We start from the raw sequence: 16977 nt of genomic DNA on the forward strand, positions 1-16977 counted from the left end.
AGCTGACAACCTGAATGTCTTGAACGACCAGGTTATCACATCAACGGATTCTTCCCTGGGTGGCACAGTGGTGTAGTGGTTAGCACTGTCGCCTCACAGCAAGAAGGTCCTGGGTTTGAGCCCAGTGGCCGGCGAGGGCCTTTCTGTGTGGGGTTTGCACGCTCTCCCCGTGTCTGCGTGGGTTTCCTCCGGGTGCTCTGGTATCTCCCACAGACATGCAGGTTAGGCTAATTGGTGGCTCTAAATTGACCGTAGGTGTGAATGCGAGTGTGAATGGTTGTTTGTGTCTATGTGTCAGCCCTGTGACAACCTGGCAACTTGTCCAGGGTGTACCCCACCTCTCACCCACAGTCAGCTGGGATAAACTCCAGCTTGCCCCCAACCCTGTAGGACAGAATAAGCAGCTACGTACGTACGTACGTACGTACGTACGTACGGACGGACGGACTCTTTGCTTCCCTGATGGCACAAGCATTTGTCAGGATTCATCAGGATCAACTTGTGAAAGAGTGGTTCAGGGAGCATGAAGAATCATTTTCACGCATGAACGGGCGGCACGGTGTTGTAAGTGATTAGCACAGTCGCCTCACAGCAAGAAGGTTCTGGGTTTGAGCCCAGCAGCTGGCGGGGGCCTGTTCTCCTCGTGTCTGCGTGGGTTTCCTCTGGGTGCTCCAGTTTCCCCCACAGTTCAAAGACATGCGGTTAGGTTAATATGGGACGGCCTTGGGCTGAGGTGCCCTTGAGTGAGGCACCTAACTCCCAACTGCTCCCCGGGCGCTGTTAGCATGGCTGCCCACTGCTCTGGGTATGTGTGTGTGTGCTCATTGCTCACGTGTGTGCATGTATGTGTTCACTGCTTCAGGTGTGTTAAATGCAGAGAGGAATTTCACAAGTGTATGATGAATAACATTCTTCTTCTTCTACTACCACGGAGTCCTGACCTTAACCCTACTGAAAGTCTATTGGATGTGCTGGAGAAGACTTTACAGTGGTTCAGCTCTTCCATTGTTAATACAAGATCTTGGGGGGGGGGGGGACAAAACAAAACTCTAGATGGAAATACATGTTCTGATGCTGCACAAGATTGTCAAAACAATGCCAAGGTGATATACACACCATAATCAAAGCTAAAGGCAGTCCAACAAAATAGGAGACTTTTTTTGGCCAGGCAGTGTAATAACCATAGTTATTATTTTGTTATTATTATTAGTCTAAATACAATTGAATAGTGACTTGAATTAAAGAGTTTAATCTAAAGCTCAACGGCATATGAATAACAGGAAATGTGATGATAATTGAAAAGTTGGATCATGTTCATTAAAGTAAGTGTGTGTGTAAGTAAATTGGATACATATGCGAGTGTTTTAATTTAGTTTGATACATTTACAACATGCTGTGATCATTAAGGAGGTTAAGCTGCCCACTGCTCTGGGTATGTGTGTGTGCTCATTGCTCACTTGTGTATGCATGCGTGTGTGTGTTCACTGCTTCAGATGGGTTAAATACAGAGGATGAATTTCAAGGGCGGCACGGTGGTGTAGTGGTTAGCATGGTCGCCTCACAGCAAGAAGGTTCCGGGTTTGAACCCAGTGGCCGGCGAGGGCATGCAAACTCCACATAGCAAGGTTCTCCCTGTGGGTTTCCTCCGGGTGCTCCGATTTCCCCCACAGTCCAAAGACATGCAGTTAGGTTAACGTGGGGCGGCCTTGGGCTGAGGTGCCCTTGAGCAAGGTACCGAACCCCTGACTGCTCCCCGGGTGCTCTGGGCTGCCCACTGCTGTGTGTGTGCGTGTGTTCACTGCTTCAGATGCAGAGGATGAATTTCACTGTGCATGTGACAAATAAAGGTTTCTTCTTCTAAACAAGACAAATAAAGGCTTTTTCTTCTTCTCAGACCTGACTGCAAAATACTTCAACGATGTGTGAGCATCCTAGAGAAAACATGGATCGTAATCCCACTTACCCACAGATGCATGTCTGACTGTTCCTCTTGTCCATATGAGCTTCCTACAATAAGGAAACCATAAAGGTCAAAAAGCTTTCATGTTTCACAAAATGAGCCATATTTTGTCAACAACCAGCTTTAGTTTACACTCAATTACACTTGCAAGTGCAAACTCAGTCAGTTAAAGACAGTCAATTATTTAGACCATTAAATTAAAAAGTCAAACAAACAACTTCAGACCAGTTTTCACCTAAACTGTGTTTCTGCACCTACCCTTAACCTTGCCCAAGACCTGACGACACTCTGCTCAGTTTGGTTGCAGATCCTCAGATTATTAAAACTGAGCACCTCTTAGTCTGTTAATATTTGAACAATTTCACAACACACACAGGCCTATATGAGATTAGTAAAAGCAAGTAAAGTTGCACAAACACTTTTTTTTTTTTAGGCTAATGTCATTTTGCTTGACAGTTACCTACCTAGCTAAGCTAAACTAAGCTAAGCTCTTTGGTCTGGTTAGCATTTACGCCTTACAAACTAAATAACCAAACAATGCGTCAAACATAGCATTAAATATGCAACATGAATTAAAAATAAATATATGGAGTGAAAATAACTTACTGTAGCTGTGTTCTCAGAGCCTGGCTCACTCCTACTTGCATCACAGCAGCAGCCATTTTTACAACGCGTGAACGGATACCGGCTAGCTAGGCTAATTTACCTTTACTAACCGAACTGTTAAATATTCCTAACTTAAACAATTAGTTGCTTTATTATGAATTATTTTATACTACATAATAAATAACACCGTACTGATACTTTATTCGACGTTTTAGCAAGTGTCGTAAAAAGCTTATCAATAAATATAGCTAATGACAAAATGCTAGCTAGCTGGGTGTCCAGATTGATCCTGACAGCTACCCGTAGCTCCATTAACCAATCACAGTGAAGTATGATGAAGGCGTGTTGGTATTACAGCCGTACATAAGTGCACTTCATAGGGTATAACATGCTCCCTACACACTAAGGAGTACACTACATGCCTAATGTTTAAAAAAAAAAATATATATATATATATATATATATATATATATATATATATATATATATATATATATGTGTGTGTGTATTTTTCCCTACAAGAAAGAAAGCACAACTTTATTCATCAGACACTTGTGAAATTCCTCTCTGCATTTAACCCATCTGAAGCAGTGAACACACACACACACATATACCCAGAGCAGTGGGCAGCCATGCTAACAGCACCCGGGGAGCAGTTAGGAGTTCGGTGCCTCGCTCAAGGGCACCTCAGCCCAAGGCCGTCCCATATTAACCTAACCGCATGTCTTTGGACTGTGGGGGAAACCGGAGCACCCAGAGGAAACCCACGCAGACACGAGGAGAACGTCTCATCTCATTATCTGTAGCTGCTTTATCCTGTTCTACAGGGTCGCAGGCAAGCTGGAGCCTATCCCAGCTGACTACGGGTGAAAGGCGGGGTACACCCTGGACAAGTCGCCAGGTCATCACAGGGCTGACACATAGACACAGACAACCATTCACACTCACATTCACACCTACGGTCAATTTAGAGTCACCAGTTAACCTAACCTGCATGTCTTTGGACTGTGGGGGAAACCGGAGCACCCGGAGGAAACCCACGCAGACACGAGGAGAACGTCTCATCTCATTATCTGTAGCTGCTTTATCCTGTTCTACAGGGTCGCAGGCAAGCTGGAGCCTATCCCAGCTGACTACGGGTGAAAGGCGGGGTACACCCTGGACAAGTCGCCAGGTCATCACAGGGCTGACACATAGACACAGACAACCATTCACACTCACATTCACACCTACGGTCAATTTAGAGTCACCAGTTAAGCTGACTACGGGCGAAAGGCGGGGTACACCCTGGACAAGTCGCCAGGTCATCACAGGGCTGACACATAGACACAGACAACCATTCACACTCACATTCACACCTACGGTCAATTTAGAGTCACCAGTTAACCTAACCTGCATGTCTCTGGACTGTGGGGGAAACCGGAGCACCCGGAGGAAACCCACGTGGACACGGGGAGAACATGCAAACTCCGCACAGAAAGGCCCTTGCTGGCCACGGGGCTTGAACCCGGACCTTCTTGCTGTGGGGTGACAGCGCTAACCACTACACCACTGTGCCGCCCCAGGGAGAACATATATTTATTAAATTTTAGAATTTATACGGATTTGTTGAAGTTCTTCAAATAATAATTTTAAAAATAAAAAAGGAAAGGCAACATTCCACGTGACGTTCCTTTATATTTTTATTGCTATTAATATACTTTTTAAAAAAAATCAAATGTATACATGTAAAAGTAAACATGAAGCCTTCATTAATCAACATTAATACACATTTGTCATTCACATACAGCCAACAGTCAAATCATGAAGGCCCCTATTTATCTTTCGGAATGGTAAAGAAAAAAAAAGTTGTAAACATTATTTACTTCACTTTTTTAGCATATGATGGCAGATAAACGGTTTGTTACAAAATTCTGAAAAAGTGTAATCATGGAGTATTTAGTGCCAAGAGTATAACAGGCTGGTTTTTGATATAGCTTTAGGATGTTATACAATGTTTTTTCTTGAGGTTTTGATGTCGATCACACTCAGAGTTGTTCGTAGCCTTGACTATGGCGTTCACGCAAGAGCACATACACCAGAATAGCAATGAGGATTATTCCTGCGACTACAGCGCCCACCACGATGGGCATGATCCGCTTGGTGTAGTCGGCCCAACACTCCATCTCTGCAATAATAGGAAGAATTATAAAACATTTACTCATTCAGCATCTATTTACACCTATTTGCATTATATCATGAGATGTCGTTGATGCACCTCTTGTGCTTATTCAGTCAACTTTCAGATTTTTAACTTGAAGGTATTTTGAGAAAAACAGGATGATTTCAGATGTGAATATTCATTACACCCATGACTGTATGTTACATGCATCTTCTCAATCACCACTAATGATGTGTTACAGATGTGTGTGGAAAAATATCATCCCTGATGGAGCTCAAAACTAAGGGGCGTGTCACTGTATATTCAACTAACACAACTACCACTGGCATGCTGCATGAATCTGAAGTCTGGGCTAGAAAGAAATTAGCCCCAACCTTGTTTTTCATTTCTTCATACCATTATTTATATGTTGGTGGTGTTGCTGAACTAATAGACCCAAAATAATCCACTTTAAAACATTTGTTCACAGCAAATAAATGTGATGTAGATGCTAAAAATGAACCTGATGCCATTTTATCTTTGAAAAACACAGAAGTTTAGCCCTGTTGTCAGCTTTACAATAGCCATCCTTGTATATACAAACCAAGATGAGTATAAATTAATGAATAATGCCATTACACAGCATAACACTGAAGAGAGTGAATATGTGCAATGTGTAAAATATTAGCACCTTTTCCAAAACTGCCCTTGGACAGATTAAATGCTTGAACCTGCATAGGGATTAATTTAATTGCCAGGTTGTCAGCCAGTATTAAGGAAGTCTTAGATTGGCACTTGAAGCTTTGGCCCTTGTTAGTCTTGAAGAGCTTTTCATGGTCCATAATGCCGGGGTAGCTTTTGCCTGTGGAAGGAGAAGAACAGCAGCTGTGAGATATTGTGACTCAGTAACCCAAACTATGTCTTTATATGTATTTTACTCAGTCATTATCCATATGAATAATTATAGTAGAAAATTGAGCCCCAAAAATCTACAAATATCCAGCATTTTTAATGTATGTTTATTTATCTTTTTTTTTTTCAAATCCAAATGACTGGAACATCATCTTTCTTTTTTTTTATATTGAACACTATGTGTTAAATTGCAAACTTTACATACCTTTGCATTGTTTACAGGAAGGCTCAGGCTCCAGTAGCACTCTCACTGTGCTCACATATGACTGATCACCATTCTGCAGGTGATGGGAAAAACATTAAAAGGTGAGCAGAAATATAAATAAATAAATAAATAAATAGCACTGGAAGAATTACACAAATACCCATCTTAAGTTTTAATCCAACAAATCTGGAACACTAAAATAATTTTTATATCAAAAACACTTCATGCATTTTGTGCTATTCAACTTTCATTTCTATCTGTTAAGAGAATGGGTTTTTTTGTACAGTACATAAGGAATACAGCACTTTGGGACATGCTGTTATACAAAAATAATCAAGAGTGAGGTACTGTTATGGCCTGAGCAGTACTGATTATCATAAACTGTGTTCAGAAGTGTTTTATTCCTCTTATACCACAACAACTTTAGAATTTTTTTTTCACTTTTCTTTAATGAATAAATTTTCATTGAAGAACATTGTGGAATGTCTGTGAAACAAGTGCTTGTGTTCTCACTTACACTATGGCACCTATAAATGGGTATTCCCCCATCAGCCTTTTTTCTTTTGAAGTTAATTTTCCTGTGTCGGAAAATTTCATATCCTCAGCTGTGATTTAATGTATGCGTCCATAAACATCTCCGAAAAGAAAAATCTACTGTAACCGTTCACTGGGAATATCCTACCTCCGACTGGCATTGTGCAACACCATTTACTATCAGATTTCCAACTATCAAACTTTGGTTAAATTCACCATTAAGAATAGACGTAAATAGTAAAATGGTCATTAACATTCATGGAAGGAGTCTCCAGTGTCAGCGTGTTATAGCAGTCAGTAACTCCGTTTTCAGAAATCTTCAGGACAGAGGAGTTTACGCTGCGTGGTTTCTCAGTAGCATGACAAGCTGAAAAAGCTTATTTGTCTTATGAACTATAATCAGCTTAAAAGTATGACGTGTCTTCAGTACAAAACATTGTTAGCATTGTCAAATCATTGTGTTATACAAGGAAAAATGTAGACCTCTAAAATAAATATGATTAAAAACAGTAGTGGATAACACCTAGACATTATTTGAACTTCCTCTGGAAATTCACAAATTTACTCATCATATGTTACTTCGATCAACAGAATCTAAATTCAATCACAGCACATGTAGTACCTTGATGAATGTAAATTCCAGATTCCCTCCATCAAATATGAGCGAGAGAACAGCTTTCTGGACGGCACAGTATCCTGTCACCTTGGTGGATTTGGGGTCCAGGTTCAAATACAATGTTTTCTATAGAATTAAGAGAAACAAATATTCATTTTAATTTAATGCATGTTTGTCTATAGCGTGTATTAATGAGGAGGTTATACATCCATTCACACACACATTATATATACACACACACACACACACACACACACATTACATATATACATTCATACACACATTACATCCATTCACACACACACATTACATACATACATCCATTCACACACACACATTACATACATAAATCCATTCACACACACACACACACACACACACACACACACACACACACACACACACACATTACATCCATCCATCCATACATACATTCACACACACTACATCCATCCATCCATACATCCATCCATCCATCCATTCACACACACATTACATCCATCCATCCGTACATACATACATACATACGTACACACACACACACACACACACACACACACACACACACACAAATACATATCCATTAAAACACACACACACACACACACACACACACACACACACACATACAGTTAGGTCCATATATATTTGGACGCTGACACAAATTTTGTTTTTTTACCTGTTTACTGAAACATATTCAAGTTACAGTTATATAATGGACATGGACATAAAGTCCAGACTTTCAGCTTTCATTTGAGGGTATCCACATTAAAATTGGATGAAGGGTTTAGGAGTTTCAGCTCCTTAACATGTGCCACCCTGTTTTTAAAGGGACCAAAAGTAATTGGACAATTGACTCCAAGGCTATTACATGGGCAGGTGTGGGAAATTCCTTCGTTATGTCATTCTCAATTAAGCAGATAAAAGGCCTGGAGTGGGCGGCACGGTGGTGTAGTGGTTAGCGCTGTCGCCTCACAGCAAGAAGGTCCGGGTTCGAGCCCCGTGGCCGGCGAGGGCCTTTCTGTGTGGAGTTTGCATGTTCTCCCCGTGTCCGCGTGGGTTTCCTCCGGGTGCTCCGGTTTCCCCCACAGTCCAAAGACATGCAGGTTAGGTTAACTGGTGACTCTAAATTGACCGTAGGTGTGAGTGTGAATGGTTGTCTGTGTCTATGTGTCAGCCCTGTGATGACCTGGCGACTTGTCCAGGGTGTACCCCGCCTTTCGCCCGTAGTCAGCTGGGATAGGCTCCAGCTTGCCTGCGACCCTGTAGAACAGGATAAAGCGGCTAGAGATAATGAGATGAGATGAGAAGGCCTGGAGTTGATTTGAGGTGTGGTGCTTGCATTTGGAAGATTTTGCTGTGAAGAAAACATGCGGTCAAAGATGCTCTCCATGCAGGTGAAACAAGCCATCCTTAAGCTGCGAAAACAGAAAAAAACCCATCCGAGAAATTGCTACAATATTAGGAGTGGCAAAATCTACAGTTTGATACATCCTGAGAAAGAAAGAAAGCACTGGTGAACTCATCAATGCAAAAAGACCTGGACGCCCACAGAAGACAACAGTGGTGGATGATCGCAGAATAATTTCCATGGTGAAGAGAAACCCCTTCACAACAGCCAACCAAGTGAACAACACTCTCCAGGAGGTAGGCATATCAATATCCAAATCTACCATAAAGAGACGACTGCATGAAAGTAAATACAGAGGGTTCACTGCACGGTGCAAGCCACTCATAAGCCTCAAGAATAAAAAGGCTAGATTGGACTTTGCTAAAAAACATCTAAAAAAGCCAGCACAGTTCTGGAAGAACATTCTTTGGACAGATGAAACCAAGATCAACCTCTACCAGAATGATGGAAAGAAAAAAGTATGGTGAAGGCGTGGTACAGCTCATGAGCCAAAGCATACCACATCATCTGTAAAACACGGCGGAGGCAGTGTGATGGCTTGGGCATGCATGGCTGCCAGTGCCACTGGGTCACTAGTGTTTATTGATGATGTGACACAGGACAGAAGCAGCCGGATGAATTCTGAGGTATTCAGAGACATGCTGTGTGCTCAAATCCAGCCAAATGCAGCCAAACTGATTGGTCGGCGTTTAATAATACAGATGGACAATGACCCAAAACATAAAGCCAAAGCAACCCAGGAGTTTATTAAAGCAAAGAAGTGGAATATTCTTGAATGGCCAAGTCAGTCACCTGATCTCAACCCAATTGAGCATGCATTTCACTTGTTAAAGACTAAACTTCAGACAGAAAGGCCCACAAAAAAAGAGCAACTGAAAACCGCTGCAGTAAAGGCCTGGCAGAGCATTAAAAAGGAGGAAACACAGCGTGTGGTGATGTCCATGAGTTCAAGACTTCAGGCAGCCATTGCCAACAAAGGGTTTTCAACCAAGTATTAGAAATGAACATTTTATTTACAATTATTTAATTTGTCCAATTACTTTTGAGCCCCTGAAATGAAGGGATTGTGTTTAAAAAATGCTTTAGCTCACATTTTTATGCAATCATTTTGTTCAACCCACTGAATTAAAGCTAAAAGTCTGAACTTCAACTGCATCTGAATTGTTTTGTTCAAAATTCATTGTGGTAATGTACAGAACCAAAATTAGAAAAATGTTGTCTCTGTCCAAATATTTATGGACCTAACTGTACATACATACAGTATACACACACACACACGTGTGTGTGTGTATGTATGTGTGTATAGTGTGTGTGTATATATATATATATCATCTCATCTCATTATCTCTAGCCGCTTCATCCTTCTACAGGGTCGCAGGCAAGCTGGAGCCCATCCCAGCCGACCACGGGCGAAAGGCGGGGCACACCCCGGACAAGTCGCCAGGTCATCACAGGGCTGACACACAGACACAGACAACCATTCACACTCACACCCACGGTCAATTTAGAGTCACCAGTTAACCTAACCTGCATGTCTTTGGACTGTGGGGGAAACCGGAGCACCCGGAGGAAACCCACGCGGACACGGGGAGAACATGCAAACTCCACACAGAAAGGCCCTCGCCGGCCACGGGGCTCGAACCCGGACCTTCTTGCTGTGAGGCGACAGCGCTAACCACTACACCACCGTGCCGCCCTATATATATATATATATATATATATATATATATATATATATATATATATATATACACACACACACTACCGTTTAAAAGTTCGGGGTCACCCAGACAATTTTGTGTTTTCCATGAAAAGTCACACTTTTATTTACCACCATAAGTTGTAAAATGAATAGAAAATATAGTTTTCTGGCCATTTTGAGCATTTAATCGACCCCACAAATGTGATGCTCCAGAAACTCAATCTGCTCAAAGGAAGGTCAGTTTTATAGCTTCTCTAAAGAGCTCAACTGTTTTCAGCTGTGCTAACATGATTGTACAAGGGTTTTCTAATCATCCATTAGCCTTCTGAGGCAATGAGCAAACACATTGTACCATTAGAACACTGGAGTGAGAGTTGCTGGAAATGGGCCTCTATACACCTATGGAGATATTGCACCAAAAACCAGACATTTGCAGCTAGAATAGTCATTTACCACATTAGCAATGTATAGAGTGGATTTCTGATTAGTTTAAAGTGATCTTCATTGAAAAGAACAGTGCTTTTCTTTCAAAAATAAGGACATTTCAAAGTGACCCCAAACTTTTGAACGGTAGTGTATATATATATATATATATATATATATATATATATATATATATATATATATATATATATATACACACACACACACAGAGTATGTTTTTTTCTGGTTAGAGTCATCCTGCAGTTTAAATTACTCATTTGCTTATGTTTTGAGAAATAATTAACAATTATTTGCCGAAGGTTAGGTGAATATTGGTGAATAAAAACTGAGGGGAAGTCAAAGTTACTAGTTATTATTCACTGATATTCACTGAGCCTGAGGCATATAATTGTTTCAGTATAAATACACAGGTGATTATTTAAAAAAATTAAAAGGTCATTAAAAAAGAAATCATTTATTTCAATCTTCAGAAGCATCATGCAAATGTAATGCATGCAGACTTGTGTCACTTATCTACACTGACTCACATAAAATACACTGTTTTGAAATAAATCACAATCCCACACTACTTTTGAATAGTTTTAGACCAAACTTCATAGCATCTTTAGTGCTTTTAGGAACAGCATTTTCTTTCATAATTTCTAATTCTTCCTCACTTACAGTGATAAAGCAATTGGCAACCATTATTAAGAAATAGTCCGAATTTCTCGACCAATCAGTGCTTGCGATTTCCTATAATCACCTGCGTATTTATACTAAGGCCAATTAAATTAATTGGATGCAAACAAAAATAACCACAGGTGTGTGTGAAATTAGCCAGAATTCCTTCATGAGCAAGTGGAACTGGCCAGAAGCTTTTCATGTATGGGTGGGATTGTTCAGAGTTCCTTCAAAAGAAAACAGCATTGGTCAGAAATCCTTCAGAAGCATGCAGGTTTTGGAAGAAATTCTCAGGAGCAGACAGGATTGCCAGAATTTCTTCACGTGTGGGAGGGATTATTCAGAATTCCTTCATGAGCAAGCAGAATTGGGACTAAAAAATAGTCCGGTGCACACCTCTGCCCATTACAATGACCAAGCCTTTTTTTTTTTTAACCTAAATTTTCATGCAAATAAATCGTGTTGTTTGTTTATCAGTAATCTTTCTTTCTTTCCAATGGAGTGTTTGGTTTCCAAAGATTTTGGAGTAAAAATATTACAACTATATGCTGGGGTGATGTAATCATTGCATTCTTTTGTACATTTTGTGTGTCTATTGTACCTTGATGTACCTTAAATTATTTTTAAATGTACACGTTTACAGGTGAAACATAAAAGGTACAAAAGATGTCCTCTTGATGGTACCAGGCCAACAACAAGGAAGAGTACGTACATTGTTTCTAAGACTGTAGTGCAAGTTGATGTGCATACATTATGTTGTGTGATGTTTTTCACAGCTCTGAGTGTGAACTGGCCAACTGTTTCTTCACCTCAATGTACAGATAAACAGAAAAAAAATGCTGAGCCTTTGGCAGTTCTACCTTGTTCTCTTTTACCACAAACTCCACACCAAGCCTGGCCATAATACACACACGGCCATCTTTCTTCAGTGTGTATGTTTCTATCAGAGGCGGTTTCTCTTTGGGTTGGAGGCTCGGCTTCTTGGACATGTTGCCTTTAGCTTCTGCATCTTCCAACTGGTTCAGCAAGACCTCAGAGAACAAAGAGTCATCAACTTCAGATGATGCACTGCTTCCTGTGGGCACGGAACCACAAACTGAATACACAGATCATAGTGGCTTTCACTTTTCAGTTCACTCAGCACAAAAGTGTTTTATTCACCAAATAAAATATATGAGAACTTTGTTGTAATGATGACAGTGACATGAAGAATAAAATATGTATTACAACAAGTTCTCTCATTTTACTGATGTTTCACATCTTTTACAGATTTTTTTGTTTGTTTTTGAATTTATTTTATATTTGATGTTTGAATAGTTAGAGTTTAAACTACTGCACTCTTGAATTCTCACTGCCGACTGGTCAGAAGGTGTGTGTATATTATCCTGTTTAAATTAATACATTTGGTCTAAAACATTATCACTATAGTGACAGCTCATTCACAGGTACTTGCATGGCAGACATTTCACATAAACAAATTTTTAAAAGCATATGTAATCAATAATAATATGATTTTTTTTTGTATGGAGACATTTATTTACAACCCCAATTCCAAAAAATTGGGACACTGTATGAAATGTAAATAAAAACAGAATGTGATGATTTGCAAATCATGAAAACCCTATAGTTCATTGAAAATAGTAAAAAGACAACATATCAAATGTTGAAACTGAGAAATCTTATTGTTTTTTGAAAAAATATATGCTCATTTTGAATTTGATGTCAACACTATGTATCAAAAAAGTTGGGACACGGACACTGTTGCATCACCTTTACTTTTATCAACACTGTGTAAACGTTTGTGAACTGAGGAGACCAATTGCTGTAGTTTTGAAAGTGAAGTGAAATGTTGTCCCATTCTTGCCTGATATACAATTTCAGTTGCTCAGCGTGCACATGGAGTCCATCTCTTTTGTTGTATTTTGCATTTCATAATGCACAAAAGGTTTTCAGCATGAGACAAGTCTGGACTGTAGGCAGGCCAGTTTAGCACCCAGACTCTTTTACTACAGAGACATGCAGTTGTAATATGTCCAAAATGGTGTTTAGCATTGTGTTGCTGAAAGAAGGAAGGCCTTCCCTGAAAATGATGTCATCTGGATGGCAGCATATTGCTCCAAAACTTGTATATATCATTCAGCATTAATGGTACCTTTCAAGATGTGCAAGCTGCCCATGCCATGTGCACTATTGCCCCATACCATTACAGATGCTGGATTTCCATGAAAGAACCATATCTGTTTTTAATGCAGTGTCACCTGAGGGCCTGAAGATCACAGGCATCCACTGTTGGTTCTCAGCCTTGTCCTTTTGCATACATAGATTTCTTTGGATTCTCTGAATCTTTTAATGATATTATGTACCATAGATGATGTGATCCCCAAATTCTTTGTAATTTTACACTGTTATTCTTAAATTGTTGTACTATTTCCCCACACAGTATTTCAAGGAGTGGTGAACCCCTACATAACTTTATTTCTGAGAAACTCAGCCTCTCTGGGATGCTCTTTGTATACCCAATCATCTTATTGACCTGTTATCAATGAACCTAATTCATTATTTAAACATTACACAACTTTTCAGGGTGGCACTGTGGTATAGTGGTTAGCACTGTCGCCTCACAGCAAGAAGGTTCTGGATTTGAGCCCAGTGGCCAACGAGGGCCTTTCTGTGTGGAGTTTGCATGTTCTCCCCATGTCTGTGTGGGTTTCCTCCGGGTGCTCCGGTTTCCCCTGCAGTCCAAAGGCGTGCAGGTTAGGTTAATTGGTGGCTCTAAATTGACCGTAGGTGTGAATGAGAGTGTGAATGGTTGTTTGTCTGTGTCAGCCCTGCGATAACCTGGCAACTTGTCCAGGGTGTACCCTGCCTCTCGCCCATAGTCAGTTGGGATAGGCTCCAGCTTGCCTGCGACCCTGTAGAACAGGATAAGCGGCTACAGATAATGGATGGATGGATGGAAAATGAGCATATATTTTTCAAAAAACAAAATTTCTCAGTTTCAACATTTGATGTGTTGTCTTTGTACTATTCTCAATGAAATATAGGGTTTCCATGATTTGCCAATCATTGCATTCTGTTTTTATGATTTACACAGCACCTCAACTTTTTTGGAATTGGGATTGTAGTATTTATGGAAGGAGTTTCCAGTATAAGGGGTTTGCAATAAAGCATGCTTGTGTCTCTTAACAATATTCTATGAATGGGCCATCCATCCATCCATCCATCCATCCATCCATAGATCCATTATCTGTAGCCACTTATCCTGTACAGGGTTGCAGGCAAGCCAGAGCCTATCCTAGCTGACTATGGGTGAGAGGCGGGGTACACCCTGGACAAGTCGCCAGATCATTGCAGGGCTGACACAGAGACACAACCATTCACACTCACATTCATACCTATGGTCAATTTAGAGCTGCCAATTAGCCTAACCTGCATGTCTTTGGGGGAAACCGGAGCACCAGGAGGAAACCCACGCAGACATGGGGAGAACACAGTGTTAGGGTGCACTTAATTTGGAGCCAACCTCTGTTGTGCTGACACTTTCCATGTTAGTTTTATATATATGCTATGGATAAAGTTCTCATCTCATTATCTCTAGCCGCTTTATCCTGTTCTACAGGGTTGCAGGCAAGCTGGAGCCTATCCCAGCTGACTACGGGCGAAAAGCGGGGTACACCCTGGACAAGTCGCCAGGTCATCACAGGGCTGACACAGACACCCATTCACACTCACATTCACACCTACGGTCAATTTAGAGTCACCAGTTAACCTAACCTGCATGTCTTTGGACTGTGGGGGAAACCGGAGCACCCGGAGGAAACCCACGCGGACACGGGGAGAACATGCGAACTCCACACAGAAAGGCCCTCGTTGGCCCCGGGGCTCAAACCCAGACCTTCTTGCTGTGAGGTGACAGCGCTAACCACTACATCACTATGCCGCCCCTGGATAAAGTTATGTAAAAAAAAAACAAAAAAAACACCCCATGCAAACTCCACACAGAAAGGCCCTCGTCAGCTGCTGAGCTCAAACCCAGGACCTTCTCGCTGAGGTGACAGTGCTAACCACTACACCACTGTGCCACCCCATGAATGGACCATTCTATCAGAATTTTTCCCTCACCCCTGTAAATGTGGTCACGCTATATACCTCAAAAAATTTGATTGACGTATAATTATAATTATGTTTAACAGAATCAATTAGAGTTAAAGGAGACATGTAATGGGTGTTGTGGTTCTGTTACAATCATCCACTCAAGAGTTATTATCCAAGAGCATGTCATGATCATCATGTGCTAATATTTCTCATAAAATGTATTTTTAATCAAGCTACACCTTAAAAATCATTTAATTTAGTTTCATTGTCATTAAACAATATATAATTATATACACATCATTTTTAATGGCTCAAATATTTTATGAGTAAGTCAATTAGCAAGAACCTATATCTATCTATATTACTCTAATCTATATTATTGACACGATGGAACATTTTCTAGGATATTCCCATTGTGTACAGCAATGTAGCCTCATTCCTGGACAAGTATTTACACTAACTTTCTCTTATATTGAGTTACAAAAAGTTCCACACACACCTGATTCAGCTCAATATTAAAGCTCAAAGAGGAGTTTTTGTTAAAGGTAGAACTTAAGCAAAAAAAAAAAATTCAACTTTCATTTTTAAAGTAGTGTTCTTCTAAAATTTTAATATTTAGTTTAAAGACACCTTTAAAATTCACATAGTGTGGAGGAAAAAACTGAGACTCACCCATGAACAGCAGAACAGCGAGGATTAAAAAGTGCATGGCAATGTGTCGTGCATTAGTCATCTTGAGAAATGAAACTGCTCTGCTTCTGAAAGGTGTGAATTCTCTTTTATAATCGCTGGTATTCTTATGGGGACATCCTTCAAGGGGTGGGCTGTCATGTCTACGGTAGTAGGAGGTCTCTTCCTGTACAGCTCAGCCGGAGATGTTTCTGTGCATACAACTGAGTAATTTATTTTGTCATTATTGTGTAAAAGCCATCTTCCCTCTGATCATGAACTTACTGCCATGGAAAAATGTTACATTAACTTCACTATAACTCAATTTTATTTATTCCTGGATGATCATGTATCCTCTGCATATAGACAGATAAAGAGACAGACAGATAAATTTGCTATACAAGTAAGATCAGGAGCTAACTTGTTTCACAGATCTTACATGAAGCTATGCACCTGACTTATTTGAAAAAGTGTTCAAAGTGAAACATGCTTATTAAGTTGTTAATTTCCCCAACTGCTGTAAGAAAAAGAAGTGAGAATAAGAAGAGATACTGTAGCAGGGAGAATGATACAAGAAAGAAAACACAAACAAAGTGTAAATAAAGATAATCAACAAACCTTTTTGTTATTTTAATTTTTCATGTTTTGCTTGTTACACTATGAATGATTCACTGTGATCAATTGCCTAGTCACATTCTAACGCCTTACAGAAGCAGCTTTGGGACCAAAAGGTTGCCGGTTCAAGTTCCTGAACCAGCAGAAATGACTGGAGTGCCCTTGAGCAAGGCACCTAACCCCCAGCTGCTGCTCTGGGTATGTTGTACATCGCTGGATAAGAATGTTTGCTATATGCTGTAATGTAATGTAATGTAATGTTTTAACTCAGTCTTAATAAATCACAAACTGCTGACTTCATGTTATGTATGACTCAAGGGGGTGATATTACACTCAACACTGCCCAGCTCATACACCACACTTGGCAATGTCTGGGTCACACGTACTCAACACTGCACTAATCAAATG

At 40.4% G+C, this 16977-nt stretch overlaps 2 protein-coding genes across 4 annotated transcripts in view; both read right to left on the minus strand.

Annotated features, from left to right (window-relative positions):
• Positions 1-2863, minus strand: part of mccc1 (methylcrotonyl-CoA carboxylase subunit) — a 53372-nt gene extending 50509 nt beyond the window's left edge. The window contains exons 1-2 of the mRNA XM_060941178.1: positions 2567-2863; positions 1964-2007 (exon numbers count right to left, since the gene is read on the minus strand). Coding sequence (XP_060797161.1) covers positions 1964-2007; positions 2567-2622 — 100 coding nt within the window. The 5' untranslated portion in view covers positions 2623-2863. The remainder of the gene's footprint in view (positions 1-1963; positions 2008-2566) is intronic.
• A 1367-nt stretch (positions 2864-4230) lies between these two features.
• Positions 4231-16036, minus strand: lamp3 (lysosomal associated membrane protein 3). Of its 3 annotated transcripts, none has more exons than XM_060940493.1 (6): positions 15958-16036; positions 12051-12265; positions 6980-7099; positions 5824-5896; positions 5398-5568; positions 4231-4733 (listed from the first exon to the last, which is right to left on the minus strand). In XM_060940493.1, the coding sequence occupies exons 1-6, from the start codon at positions 16016-16018 to the stop codon at positions 4594-4596; spliced, it is 780 nt and encodes a 259-aa protein (XP_060796476.1). In that variant the 5' UTR covers positions 16019-16036; the 3' UTR covers positions 4231-4593. The 3 variants fall into 3 exon arrangements, with proteins under 3 accessions (XP_060796476.1, XP_060796478.1, XP_060796477.1); XM_060940495.1 differs by having other exon boundaries at positions 12051-12261; positions 15958-16017; XM_060940494.1 differs by having other exon boundaries at positions 12051-12286; positions 15958-16014.
• Between the last annotated feature and the right edge of the window lie 941 nt (positions 16037-16977).

The sequence above is a fragment of the Neoarius graeffei genome, chromosome 15, assembly GCF_027579695.1.
Source record: "Neoarius graeffei isolate fNeoGra1 chromosome 15, fNeoGra1.pri, whole genome shotgun sequence".
NCBI classification, from domain to species: Eukaryota; Metazoa; Chordata; class Actinopteri; order Siluriformes; family Ariidae; genus Neoarius; species Neoarius graeffei.

Coding starts and splice junctions, on each gene's coding strand:
- lamp3 (XM_060940493.1), bottom strand. CDS start 16,018: ATGACTAATGCACGACACATTGCCATGCACTTTTTAATCCTCGCTGTT. Junction 5,897..6,979: donor TGGAATTTACATTCATCAAG/GTACTACATGTG, acceptor CATCACCTGCAG/AATGGTGATCAGTCATATGT. Junction 4,734..5,397: donor CAAGGGCAGTTTTGGAAAAG/GTGCTAATATTT, acceptor CTATTATTGCAG/AGATGGAGTGTTGGGCCGAC.